A 14,422-nucleotide genomic window follows, 5' to 3' on the forward strand; every position below is an offset into this window, starting at 1 on the left:
TTTAAGTGGTATTGAATCTATGGGTTCGAATGGGGGTTCTGTCATAGCCGAAAGAACTAAGTTTAAGTCCCAAGATGGAGGGCTTCTGATTTTTATTGGCCTAGAACGTGCCGCGGCTTTAATAAACCTTGCTACCCATGGATTAGTGGCAACACTATGATTGTATAACGCCCCTAAGGCCGCTACTTGCACCTTTAGGGTGCTTACCGAGAGGCCCATATCCAAGCCCTTCTGTAGGAACTCTAATATTTTATTTATTGGAACCCCATCTTGTAATGTTACACCTGAGGTGGACAAGAACTTTTTCCAAGTTTTACCATAGATTCTAGTTGTTATTGTTTTCCTACTTTTTAATAATGTGGACACTACCTTATCTGAGAAGCCCTTTGCCCTTAGCAGTGACCTCTCAAGTTCCACGCTGTCAAATGTAGATTTGCCGACTGAGGGTGGAACACCGGCCCCTGTGATAAGAGGTCTGGAAGATCCGGGAGGATCCAGGGATCTGTGACCGATAGGATTCTCAGCCAAGAAAACCAGGCTCTTTTGGGCCAGAACGGGGCTATTAGAATGATTCTCGCCCTGTCCTGTCTTATCTTCCGTAGGACTGCCGGTATCAGTATATAAGGGGGAAAGGCATATGTCAGACCGTGAGTCCAGGGAATCGAGAATGCATCCAGAGCTCGGGGGTTCCCTCTGTGGTCTAGAGAACAAAACTGTTTTACTTTCCTGTTCTCTAGGCTGGCGAAAAGGTCTATTGCTGGTACCCCCCAGATTTTTGTGATCTGATCGAAGACCCTCTGGTTCAGAGCCCATTCCCCCTGTTTCAGCTGGGTACGGCTTAGGAAGTCTGCCTTTCTGTTCACTACGCCTCTTATGTGTAATGCCGAGAGGGATAGGAAGTGATGTTCCGCTAAGGTGAAGATTTGGGAAGTAGTATCCATTAGGGCTCGTGATCTGGTTCCCCCCTGGTGGTTCAGGTAGGCCACAACTACTTGATTGTCCGAGAAGACCCGGACATGCTGTCCCCGTAGTTTGGGAAGAAAAACTGACAGAGCGTGGCTTACTGCGCAAAGTTCTTTTTGGTTTGAGGATACCTGGTATTCTGGATCTGTCCAGACCCCCTGAGTAACACTGTTTCCCAGGTGAGCTCCCCACCCTGTGGGACTGGCGTCCGTAGTGACTATTCGATGTGTATCTATCACCCACGGAACTCCCTTTGACAGATTGTTGGAATCTAGCCACCAGTCTAGGGAACGAATAGTGTCTGAACTTAGAGTCATACGACCTTCTAGGTGTCCCTTCAGTGTAAGCTGATTTTTTAGGACGTCCCACTGGAGGTCTCTTGTGTGGATCTGAGCCCACTGTACTGCCGGGAGACAGGCCGAAAGGGACCCCAGCAGTGACATCGCTCCTCTCAGGGTCACATGAGGATTTGAGCGAGCTGCGGACACAATGCTTAGTATTTTTTGTATCTTTGGGTCTGGAAGGCGACATTCCTGCAGAACCGAGTCCAAAGTTAGGCCCAAAAACTCTTGTACCATGGTCGGTTCTAGTTTTGATTTCTGGAGATTTAGGAGCCAACCTAACTCCGTTAGAGTTTTTATCACTCTGGCGCACTGTTGGCGACAATGTTGGGCTGTATCGCTGACAATCAGGAAGTCGTCTAGGTAGGGTATTATAATAACGTCCTCCTCCCTTATATGGGCCATCATTTCTGCTACCACCTTGGTAAAAATACGGGGTGCTATTGAAATGCCAAACGGGAGGGCCTTGTACTGATATTCTCTCACTACTCCCTCCATGACCACTGCTAGTCTGAGGAATTTCTGTGAGTTTTTGTGGATGGGGACGTGATAGTACGCGTCGCTGAGATCCAACACTACCATGAAACAATTTGGAAATAGGTTTTTTATTGTGGACCTTATCGATTCCATTTTGAAAGTTTGATTCTTTACATAGCTGTTCAACTTCCGGAGATTTATTATTGTGCGGAACGAGCCGTCCGGCTTTGGAATCAGGAATAATGGGGAAAAAAATCCTTTCCCTCTTTCCGATGATGGAACTTCTTGGATCACGTCTTTGGATATTAGTTTTGAGATCTCTAGTTCCAAGGCCTGTTGATGCCGCCCTGAAGGTTTCAATGGGGTGACCACATAGTGTTGGGGGGGGAGGGTAGTAAAGTTTAATTGAAGGCCCATTTCTATTAGATTTAGAATCCAGGAACTGGAGGAGATTTTTTCCCAGGCCGGAAGGTATTGAGACAGTCTCCCTCCCACCCTGGGTGAGGTGTCATTTAGGGGTTTTTTTTATTTCTGGGGGAGTTGCCCAAGAGGAAGCCTCTGTCTCTATTTCTCCCCTCCTCCCACCTGTTCTGTTCTCTAGGGGGGCGTCTGCGGAAAAATTTTCTGTTCCGAAAGGGCCGTCTGGGATATGGTGCGGCCAAGTTAGGGAATCCCTTCTTCTTATCTCCAGCCTTTTGTAAAATGTCATCTAGAGTCTCGCCAAACAGAAATTTTCCCTCACATGGGATTGAGCAAAGTTTTTGTTTTGTTTGTAGATCGCCTGGCCAATTTTTTAGCCACAGCGTTCTACGCGCCGCGTTAGACAGGGCTGCCGATTTTGAAGTCAGCTTAATGGAATCCGCCGAAGAGTCAGCCAAGAAGGCTGCCGCCCCTCTAATCATGGGAATCGATTCAATTATCTTTTGTCGGGATACTCCATCCCTTAACTGTTTCTCCAGATTGTCCAACCAAATCATCAGAGATCTGGAAGTACATGCTCCCGCTATGGCGGGCCTTAAACATCCCCCTGCTGACTCCCAGGCTCCTTTTAGGAAGGTGTCGGCTCTTTTATCAAGGGGGTCTTTTAGCGTACCCATGTCCTCAAAGGGGAGTGCAAATTTCTTTGACGCCTTAGCGACTGCCACGTCTAGTTTAGGGGCTTTATCCCATGCTATAGAGTCATCTTCCGCAAAAGGATATTTCCTTTTAAGGGAGGGTACGGATGAATTTTTCCTTTCTGGCTTCTCCCACTCCTTTTTAATCAGGGCTTGCACGTTTTCATTAAGTGGAAAAACTCGGCGTTTTTTCTGGCCCAGGCCGCCAAACATAATGTCCTGTACTGTTTTGTCAGGACGTGGGTCTATAACCCCCATTGTAGATCTTACAGTTTTTACCAGGGCATCAATTTCATCTAAGGGGAAGCAGTGGCGGCCTCCACTCTCAGTGTCTGAGGAGGAGGAGGAACCTTTCTTGTCTGACACATCCTCATCAGAACTAGAAGGATCAGAGTGAGACAGGGGGACAGGTGATCTCTCCTTAACCCCTTCCCCTTTAAGGGATTTAAACGCTGTTTCTACCTCCGATCTAATTACCGAACGTAATTCGGAGGCAAAACTGGGGGTTTCTTCACAGAGGACTTGACCTATACAGGAACCGCATAGTTTTTTATCCCAGCTCTGTGCTAGGGGTTCTCCACATAAGGGGCAGTCTCTGTTTGGTTTTTTCCGTTTTTTTTCTTGCCTAAAAAACAAACGGAAAAGGGGGACCCAAATTATTTAGTGAACTTTCACGAAGATCACTCACCCATCTTGCGCAGCTACAAGTACCAGTTCTGGAGGAGGCACGGGATCTTGAATGAGACCCGAAGTAGAAGGTGCCGGCTGGCTGGATATATTGGAGGCTTTACTCTGCGGCGTAGAATGGCTCCTGGAACGGGAACTTCGGGTGCCTGCAGAGGTCCTTCCGCTCGCCTTACGCTGGTGGTGACGCTGTTGTTGCTGCACCGGTGGCTGTAAGGGCTGCGCTGACTGGAGCTGCTCATCGCTGTCCGCCATAATGGGACTGTATGCAGCGACGAGCGCTCTCACAGTTGTGGCTTTTGAAAGGCGCGCCGGTCACCCCTCCTCCAGGCTGCGTCGCAGGGAAGCGCTGGTCCCCAGTGCGCATGCGCGCTCCCCGGGACCCGGAAGTAGACGCATCTATATCCGGTGCGGCGGCCATCTTGGTGCTCTCACACACACCAGGCCGCCGCTCCGGACCAGGCCTCTCAGCAGAGGCACGCCGGGTCCCTAAGGCTCCTACCCCGATCCGGGGAGGCAGCGGCGCTTCCCTCCGCTCGCTCTGCAGCCCCATCGGACCCAGAAGCGGCGGCGTCGGACACCGAGTCAGCGGTGACAGGGGCCTCCCCGCCGTCATACCCCCACTGGTCGGCTCCGGATACAGGTACCGATCCTGAGGGTTCGCCTGTCAGGGACAGGAAACAAAACTGAGGCAGGAGAGAGGTACCGCCCTTTTATCCTGTAGGGTTTCCTGTCCCTGAAGGGCGGACTCCATCTCTCTGGTAGTGCTGTCATGGGCGACTGAGAAAACGACGCATTGCGAAGTGCAGTGCACGACGTAAGTGTGAAAGTTACATAGTTACATAGTTATTAAGGTTGAAGGAAGACTAAGTCCATCTAGTTCAACCCATAGCCTAACCTAACATGCCCTAACATGTTGATCCAGAGGAAGGCAAAAAAAAACCATGTGGCAAAGAGTAACTCCACCATGGGGAAAAAAATTCCTTCCCGACTCCACATACGGCAATCAGACTAGTTCCCTGGATCAACGCCTTATCAAGGAATCTAGTGTATATACCCTGTAACATTATACTTTTCCAGAAAGGTATCCAGTCCCCTCTTAAATTTAATTAATGAATCACTCATTACAACATCATACGGCAGAGAGTTCCATAGTCTCACTGCTCTTACAGTAAAGAATCCGCGTCTGTTATTATGCTTAAACCTTCTTTCCTCCAGACATAGAGGATGCCCCCTTGTCCCTGTCTCAGGTCTATGATTAAAAAGATCATCAGAAAGGTCTTTGTACTGTCCCCTCATATATTTATACATTAAAATAAGATCACCCCTTAGTCTTCGTTTTTCCAAACTAAATAGCCCCAAGTGTAATAACCTATCTTGGTATTGCAGACCCCCCAGTCCTCTAATAACCTTGGTCGCTCTTCTCTGCACCCGCTCCAGTTCAGCTATGTCTTTCTCATACACCGGAGACCAGAACTGTGCACAGTATTCTAAGTGTGGTCGAACTAGTGACTTGTATAGAGGTAAAATTATGTTCTCCTCATGAGCATCTATGCCTCTTTTAATACATCCCATTATTTTATTTGCCTTTGTAGCAGCTGCCTGACACTGGCCACTGAATATGAGTTTGTCATCCACCCATATACCCAGGTCTTTTTAATTGACGGTTTTGCCCAGAGTTTTAGAATTAAGCACATAGTTATACATCTTATTACTTCTACCCAAGTGCATGACCTTACATTTATCCCCATTAAAGCTCATTTGCCATTTATCAGCCCAAGCTTCTAGTTTACATAAATCATCCTGTAATATAAAATTGTCCTCCCCTGTATTGATTACCCTGCAGAGTTTAGTGTCATCTGCAAATATTGAAATTCTACTCTGAATGCCCCCTACAAGGTCATTAATAAATATGTTAAAAAGAAGAGGGCCCAATACTGACCCCCTGTGGTACCCCACTGCTAACCGCAACCCAGTCCGAGTGTGCTCCATTAATAACCACCCTTTGTTTCCTATCCCTGAGCCAGCTCTCAACCCACTTACACATATTTTCCCCTATCCCCATTACTCTCATTTTATGTAACAACCTTTTGTGTGGCACCGTATCAAAAGCTTTGGAAAAGTCCATATACACTACATCCACTGGGTTCCCTTGGTCCAGTCCGGAACTTACCTCTTCATAGAAGCTGATCAAATTAGTCTGACATGAACGGTCCCTAGTAAACCCGTGCTGATACTGGGTCATAAGGTTATTCCTCTTCAGATACTCCAGTATAGTATCCCTTAGAATGCCCTCCAGGATTTTACCCACAGTAGAGGTTAAGCTTACTGGCCTATAATTACCGAGTTCAGTTTTTGCCCCTTTTTTGAATATTGGCACCACATTTGCTATACGCCAGTCCTGTGGTACAGACCCTGTTATTATGGAGTCTTTAAAGATTAAAAATAATGGTCTATCAATGACTGTACTTAGTTCCTGCAGTACTCGGGGGTGTATCCCATCTGGGCCCGGAGATTTGTCAATTTTAGTTATTTTTAGACGCCGCTGTACTTCCTGCTGGGTTAAGCAGGTGACATTTAATGGGGAATTTTTATCACTAGTCATTTTGTCTGCCATGGGATTTTCTTTTGTAAATACTGATGAAAAAAAGTCATTTAGCTTATTGGCCTTTTCCTCATCCTCATCCACCATTTCCCCCAGATTTTTTTTAAGGGGGCCAACACTGTCATTTTTTAGTTTCTTACTATTTATATAGTTAAAGAATATTTTGGGATTATTTTTACTCTCTCTGGCAATGAGTCTCTCTGTCTCAATCTTTGCTGCCTTGATTTGCTTTTTACAGAATTTATTTAATTTTCTGTATTTATTTAATGCCTCCTCACTACCTACTTCCTTTAATTCTCTAAATGCTTTCTTTTTGTCCCTTATTGCGCCCCTTACAGCTCTATTTAGCCATATTGGTTTCCTCCTATTTCTAGTATGTTTATTCCCATACGGTATATACTGTGCACAGGTCCTATCCAGGATGCTAATAAACGTCTCCCATTTTCTTTGTGTATTTTTGTGTCTCAGGATATCGTCCCAGTTAATTGCACCAAGATCCTCTCTCATCCGTTGGAAATTTGCCCTCCTGAAGTTTAGTGTCCTTGTCACCCCCCTACTACCCATCTTATTAAAGGTTACATGAAAACTTATTATTTTGTGATCACTATTCCCCAAGTGACCCCCAACCCTTATATTTGATATGCGGTCTGGCCTGTTGGTTAATATTAGGTCTAGCAGTGCCCCCCTCCTTGTTGGGTCCTGAACCAGTTGTGAAAGGTAATTGTCTCTCATAGTTGTCAAAAAACGATTACCTTTGCTGGAACTGCAGGTTTCTGTTCCCCAATCTATTTCAGGGTAGTTGAAGTCCCCCATAATAATGACTTCTCCTTGAGTCGCAGCTTCATCTATTTGCTTTACGAGGATATTCTCCATTGCTTCCATTATTTTTGGAGATTTATAACAAATCCCTATCAGTAATTTATTATTTTTTCCCCCTCCCCTTATCTCCACCCACAGGGACTCTACATTTTCATTAAATTCACCTATATTATCACGCAGGATGGGTTTTAAGGAAGATTTTACATATAGACACACCCCTCCACCTCGCTTATCTGTACGGTCATTTCTGAACAGGCTATAGCCCTGCAAGTTAACAGCCCAGTCATGGCTCTCATCCAGCCACGTCTCAGATATCCCCACCATGTCATAATTATGCTCCAACAACATTAGTTCTAATTCATCCATTTTGTTGGCGAGGCTTCTGGCATTAGTATACATGCACTTGATGTTCCTCTCTGTACCTCTATTCTTTCTTAAATTACTAACTGTTCTAACCCCACCCCCCATGCCACCGCCACCCCCAACTTCCTTATTTGTGCCCAGGTCTCTATCTGCACTAACTTCCCCTCCTATAAAATGAATACCCTCCCCCCCAATCCCTAGTTTAAACACTCCTCCAACCTTCTAACCATTTTCTCCCCCAGCACAGCTGCCCCTTCCCCACTGAGGTGCAGCCCGTCCCTAGCGTAGAGCCTGCAGCCAACTGAGAAGTCGGCCCAGTTCTGCAGGAACCCAAACCCCTCCTTCCTACACCAATTCTTGAGCCACTTATTAACCTCCCTAATCTCCCGTTGCCTCTCTGGCGTGGCACGTGGTACAGGCAGTATTTCGGAAAATACCACGTTGGAGGTCCTTGCTTTCAGCTTGCAGCCTAATTCCCTGAAATCATCTTTAAGGACCTTTCACCTACCTCTAACTTTGTCATTTGTGCCAATGTGCACCATGACCGCTGGGTCCTCACCAGCCCCTCCCAGTAATCTGTCCACCCGATCAGTGATGTGTCGGACTCGAGCGCCAGGTAGGCAGCACACCGTCTGACGATCCCTGTCTTTGTGACAGATTGCCCTAATAATTGAGTCCCCCACTACCAGCACCTGTCTGGCCTGCCCTGCTCTCCTATTTCCCTCCTTACTGGAGCAGTCACTCCTCCGGCTTTCAGAGGACATGCCTGGCTGCAGCAGTGCTACCCCTGTACTGGCACCCCCCTCATCTGTCAACTTAGCAAACTTATTGGGGTGTGCCAGATCAGGACTAGCCTCCCTGGCACTCTTCCCTCTACCCCGCCTTCTATCTGTCACCCAGCTAACTGCCACACTGTCCTGCAGCTCCATCCTACCATCCCCCTCCTCATCTATCCCATTGAGCGTCTGCTCTGTGAGCAGAAGACTCCTCTCCATATTGTCTATGGATCTCAGTGTTGCCAGCTGCATATTTAGATCCAGTATCTGGGTTTCCAAATGCACAATGTGCTCACATCTCGCACAGCAGTATGCACCCTCGACTAGCTGGTCAAGGACTGCATACATGTGGCAAGATGTGCACTGGATGGCATTAACAATTGTGGAGCACATTTCCTAATGGGGATTGCACCACACAGAAACGTTAATTAAAAATAAATACAAAGTATTAATTAAAAAAAAAAAAAAAAAAACAGAAGCAATTCCTCCCTTGGAAATTCCCTGATTCCAAAGTCACTGAATCACAAGTCACACACTTACCGCCGTTCACACTTACGCTCAGGTCACACTCAGCTCGCTCACACTCGCTGTGCTGAAGATTTATAGATTTTTTTTTTTCTCTCTCTATCTCCCCTCAACAGCAATCCACCTTGCTGTTCAGATGCACTTCCAAAAAGGAAGTAGCCTTACACGCGATCAAAAAGAGGGATACAAAAAAAAAAATGGTACCACTGAAAGTCTTCTTGTCCCACAAAAAACGAGCTGCCATACAGCATCATCAGCGAAAAAATAGAAAGTTATAGTCCTCAGAATAAAGCGATGCAAAAAAAATCTATTTAATATAAAAAATAATTATATCGCATAAAAGCGCCAAAACATAAAAAAAAAATAATTGAGGTATTGCTGTAATCGTACTGACCTGAAGAATAAAAATGCTTTATCAATTTTATCAAACGTGGAACAGTATTATTGCCCCCCCCCCCCCCAAAAAAAAAAAAGAAATTCAGGAATTGCTGTTTTTTGTTCATTCTGCCTCACAAAAATCAGAATAAAAAGCAATCAAAAAAGCCACATTCCCGAAAATGGTACCAATAAAAACGTCAACTCGTCCCGCAAAAAAACAAAACCCCACATGACAATGTGGATGAAAATATGGAAATATTATAGCTCTCAAAACGTGGAGACGCAGAGACTATTTTTTGCAATAAAAAGTGTCTTCTAGTGTGTGACAGCTGCCAATCATAAAAATCCGCTAAAAAACCCGCTATAAAAGTAAATCAAACCCCCCTTCATCACCCCCTTAGTTAGGGAAAAATAATAAAATTTAAAAAATGTATTTATTTCCATTTTCCCATTAGGGTTAGGGATACAGTTAGGGTTGGGGCGACAGACTTCAACATTTGCAATACAAAAAACTCAAATTCATAGAGGAACATTTCCAATACCACAATCTAATCTCACAATTACTAAGACAAGGGGTAAAGTGAATCTGTCAGCTGATAAATGCGCCCAATACTTCTACCCGTCCTGGATTCGAATGCGAATGTAGGCAGCGACTTGTCAATCCAGGGCAGTGAGAAGATGCCGGGGGACACTCCTTTCTGGCTAGTCTATAGCGCGGCTCAGGCATTGGGCAGCATGTATCAGCTGCCAGGTTCCCTTTAACTTTAGTTACTAGGTATAGTGTTAATTTCTTTTTGTCAGCCTAAGTAACTATTAAAGAAAAGAGCACTTCTATCTTTATATAAATTTGGAAAATTGGGCCGCAAATTGTGAAAGTAAGCTTACCCATGCGAAGTTTCAGCTACAGTGGGAATGATTGATGAAAAAAAAAATAACTGGACATGAAATGTTGCATGTGTTAACCCCTTAGTGACAGGGTCAATTTTTTTAAAATCTGACCAGTGTCCCTTTATGTGGTACTAACTCTGGAATGCTTCAACAAATCCCAATGATTTTTAGATTGTTTTTTCGTGGCACAGTATAATTTATGATAATGGTAAATTTAGGTCGATATGTTTTGTGTTTATTTATAAAAAAAAAAATTCAGAAATTTGACAAAAATGTTAAAAAAAAAAAAAAGAAATTGCAATTTTCAAACTTTGAATGATTATCCCTTTAATCCAGCTAGTCATACCAGAGAAAAACATTAATAAATAATATTTCCCTCGTGTCTGCTTTACATCAGCACCATTTGTAAAATGTTATTTTATTTTGTTAGCCTTTTAGGAGATTTAAAATTGTAGCAGAAATTTTTCATTTTTTCAAGAAAATTTACAAAATGTATATTTTTGATGGACCTATACAGGTTTGAAGTGACTTTGGGGGTCCTCTATATTGGAAAACCTCCAAAAGTAATACCATTTTAAAAACAAAACCCATTAACGTATTGAAAACTGCTGTCAGGTAGTTAATTGCCCTTTCCAATGCTATTCAGAAATGAATACAAAGTGACTTGACAAAAATGAAAAAGCGAATTTTACCACCTAAATGTCACTAACTTCTGAACAGGCCACTGTAGCCGGCAGACTCTAAGGCCGCTATTTGGCCTTGATTTGACATGGCAAACATCAGGACCACGCAATCATGATCTCAGGATGGGGTTAAAAAAGAAACCCCCACACTATGTTAACCATTTATATGATGTAGTCACTAATGACAGCAGCATAATAATAATCAATAATAACCTTTATTTTTATATAGCGCTAACATATTCCGCAGCACTTTACAGATTGCACACATTATCGTCGCTGTCCCCTTTGGGGCTCACAATCTAAATTCCCTATCAGTATGTCTTTGGAATGTGGGAGAAAACCGGAGTACCCGGAGGAAACCCAAGCAAACACAGAGAGAACATAAACTCTTTGCAGATGTTGTCCTTAGTGGGGCTTGAACCCAGGTCTCCAGTGCTGCAAGGCTGCTGTGCTATCCACTGCGCCACTGTGCTGTCCATCTAAGGGGTTAACCAGATATGGACATTGCCAACACTGATCGTGGCTGATGCAGCAAGTTGTCAGCTATAGTGTACAGCCAACAGCTGCTGGATTGTCACCTGTATGGGTATGCTATTCTCTTGTATCTCAGGTCAGTAAAAAGACATATTGGTGATCATTAAGGGGTTTTAAAGATTAATTTTACCGGATATGCTGGACCATTTTCCATATTTGTTGATCGTTAGCGGATTTAAGTCCATAGGGTTGTACAGCCACTCTTTCAAATTGACAGTGATTAGCGAGTATACTCGTTGCTTGGGTTTTCCCGAGCACACTCGGGTGACCTCCGAGTATTTGTTTGTGTTCGGAGATTTAAGGTACCTTCACACTGAACAACTTTCCAACGAGGACAACGATCCGTGACGTTGCAGCGTCCTGGATAGCGATATCGTTGTGTTTGACACGCAGCAGCGATCTGGATCCCGCTGTGATATCGTTGGTCGGAGCTAGAAGGCCAGCACCTTATTTCATCGTTAGGTCGGTGTGTATCGTCGTGTTTGACAGCAAAAGCAACGATGCCAGCAATGTTTTACAATGGTAACCAGGGTAAATATCGGGTTACTAAGCGCAGGGCCGTGCTTAGTAACCCAATATTTACCCTGGTTACCATTGTAGAAGTTAAAAAAAAAAAAACAGTATATACTCACCTTCTGATGTCTGTCACATCCCCCGGCGTCCGCGCTGCTGCTCAGAGCTTCCTGCACTGAATGTGATAAAACTGTCTAGTAGTCGCAAATCATTCAGCTGCTGCAAGGAAAACAATCTCTGAGCAGTCACAAATACTCGGGAGACCACCCGAGCGCTGCTGCTCAGAGCTTCCTGCACTGAATCTGATAAAACTGTCTAGTAGTCGCAAATCATTCAGCTGCTGCAAGGAAAACAATCTCTGAGCAGTTACAAATACTCGGGAGACCACCAGAGCGTGCTCGGGAAAACCCGAGCAACGAATATACTCGCTCATCACTAACAGTGATGCTACTTTCCTTTAGTTCCATCTTTATATTAAGATTTGCTACAAATAGCTTAGCATGAAAACTTTAAAAGCACGCTGTTAAACATCTCAACTCACCAAGCTCCGTTGGCTTTAAAAGTTCATCCACTACATCGTAAAAGGGCAGCTTCACAAGTCGAACATCAGGTTTGGTCATTATTTTGGGAGGTAAACGAGAAAGGCCATTAACATGTTTTCCATAGAGGGCCGGGTAGTCCACATTAGTCGGAGAAAGAGAAGCCCTTTGGCCTGTAGTACCATGGTCAAAAGATGGATGGACAGACAAAGCATCAGGTGACCGGTGTGGTGGCACCGGGACAGCGACAACAGCATCACTGGCCTTTTTTGAATATCTAGTCTCATAAAGCTCCTTAATTTTCTTGAAGACTTCAGGGCTGCAGTCAAACTGCACCAGCTGCAATGCACGAGTCACAAGCTCATGCTTCAAACCACTTTTACTGCGTCCAACATATCCCAGAAGCATTTGAAGATCCGAAACTCGGAAACTCATCACCATATTCTTCAAAAGAAAGAAAAAAAAAAAAAAAAAAGGGAAAAAAAATCATGTTAAATGTCACACTTCACTCAAATAAACAAGCTTGGAAATAAACGACAAGCTAAATTCAATTACATAGAGCTGCACTACAGTAAAGAGGAGAGCAAGTGGATGTGACCTGTGTAATGCAGAGACACTGCTTAAAAGGGTATTCCAATCACCAAGATCCTATCTCAAAATGTAGTAGGTGTAATAATATTAGCAAATAACTCAAATTAGATATGTATAGCTTTTCAGATTCGACATGTCCCTTTGCAGGCATTGCGGGACCTTAAGTATCCATGGTTACGACCACTAGCAACTAGCCAAGTGTCAATATATCAGTGGACGTAACCATGGATACCTAAGGTCCTGCAATGCCTGAAAAGGGACACGTCTAACATGAAAAACTATACTTGATTTCTAATTGGAGGCATTTGCTATTACACCTAATACATATTAGGATAGCATCTTTGAAAATACTCTTTTAACGCACATAAATGGACATAACCTTACGTCCTGAACTAGGGTGACTGCATTCCAAAGGCGGTTAAAGCTAGCTGTATTACATAGCTAGTATCTGTGTCTAACTCCCTGTCAGTAGCTGTTAATTTACAAGCTGTTAAATTACTGACAGTGGCATTAGTATGACAAGTGGAGACCTGCTGAAGACCCCCCCATAGCGGGATTCTGGGGTCCTCTTCTAAAGCTCAGATATATGTAGAGTATCATAGGACACAACAACTTACGCTATATTCTACAGGACTAAAGTATTGCAGTACACTTCCTGACAGAAGCTATGTCGCTTATCCACGTTATGTAAATAAAAGCTTATAACCTCACGTTAAATTCATCCATTGGTTGTATAAATTATTCTTTTGAAAGCTGAAACCCTCCGAAATGTGGTTTAGGTTAAGAAAATAAATTGGCAAAATACGCAGAGGTCAAAACTACATGTGCACATAGCCTTAGGCTACTTTCACACATCAGGTTTTCGCTGTCAGGCTCAATCTGGCTAAATTTAAATAAAACGGATCCGGCGAATGTTGCCGCCGGATCCAGATTTTTACCATAGACTTGTATTAGTCCCGGATGACATTGCATTCTGTCCGGTTTTCACCAGTTCCGGCAAATCTGGAAAAAACTGAAAAAAAATCTGAAAAAAACGTCCATTGCAACTTTTTTTTTTTTTGTCTCCGCCAAAAAAGCCGAAAGCGCCGGATCCGGTGCTTCCGGCTGTTTGTTAGAATGGAAGCCTATGGGAGCCGGAAGGTGAAAATGACGGATTCCGGTGACGGATTCCATTTTTTTAACCCCTTAAGCCCCAAGGGTGGTTTGCACGTTAATGACCAGGCCAATTTTTACAATTCTGACCACTGTCCCTTCAACGGATCCTAATGATTCTGACATTGTTTTTTTGTGAGATATTGTACTTCATGATAGTGGTAACATTTCTTTGATTTTACCTGCGCTTATTTGTGAAAAAAACGGAAATTTGGCGCAAATTTTGAAAATTTCGCAATTTTCCAACTTTGAATTTTTATGCCCTTAAATCACAGAGATATGTCACACAAAAAATTTTTGTTAGGGAGTTAAAAGGGTTAAAAGTTGACCAGCAATTTCTCATTTTTACAACACCATTTTTTTTTATTTTTTTTTAGGGACCACATGTCATTTGAAGTCATTTTAAGGGGTCTATATGATATAAAATAACCAAGTGTGACACCATTCTAAAAACTGCACCTCTCAAGGTGCTCAAA

At 43.8% G+C, this 14,422-nt stretch overlaps 1 protein-coding gene across 1 annotated transcript in view; it reads right to left on the minus strand.

Moving 5' to 3' along the window:
- The window catches only part of PIAS4 (protein inhibitor of activated STAT 4), a 258,144-nt gene that overhangs the window by 227,371 nt on the left and 16,351 nt on the right, over positions 1 to 14,422 (minus strand). Inside the window, exon 2 of the mRNA XM_077254729.1 lies at positions 12,206 to 12,647. Within this exon, the coding sequence (XP_077110844.1) occupies positions 12,206 to 12,647 (442 nt within the window). The remainder of the gene's footprint in view (positions 1 to 12,205; positions 12,648 to 14,422) is intronic.

Source organism: Ranitomeya variabilis, chromosome 1 (genome assembly GCF_051348905.1).
Source record: "Ranitomeya variabilis isolate aRanVar5 chromosome 1, aRanVar5.hap1, whole genome shotgun sequence".
NCBI lineage: Eukaryota > Metazoa > Chordata > Amphibia > Anura > Dendrobatidae > Ranitomeya > Ranitomeya variabilis.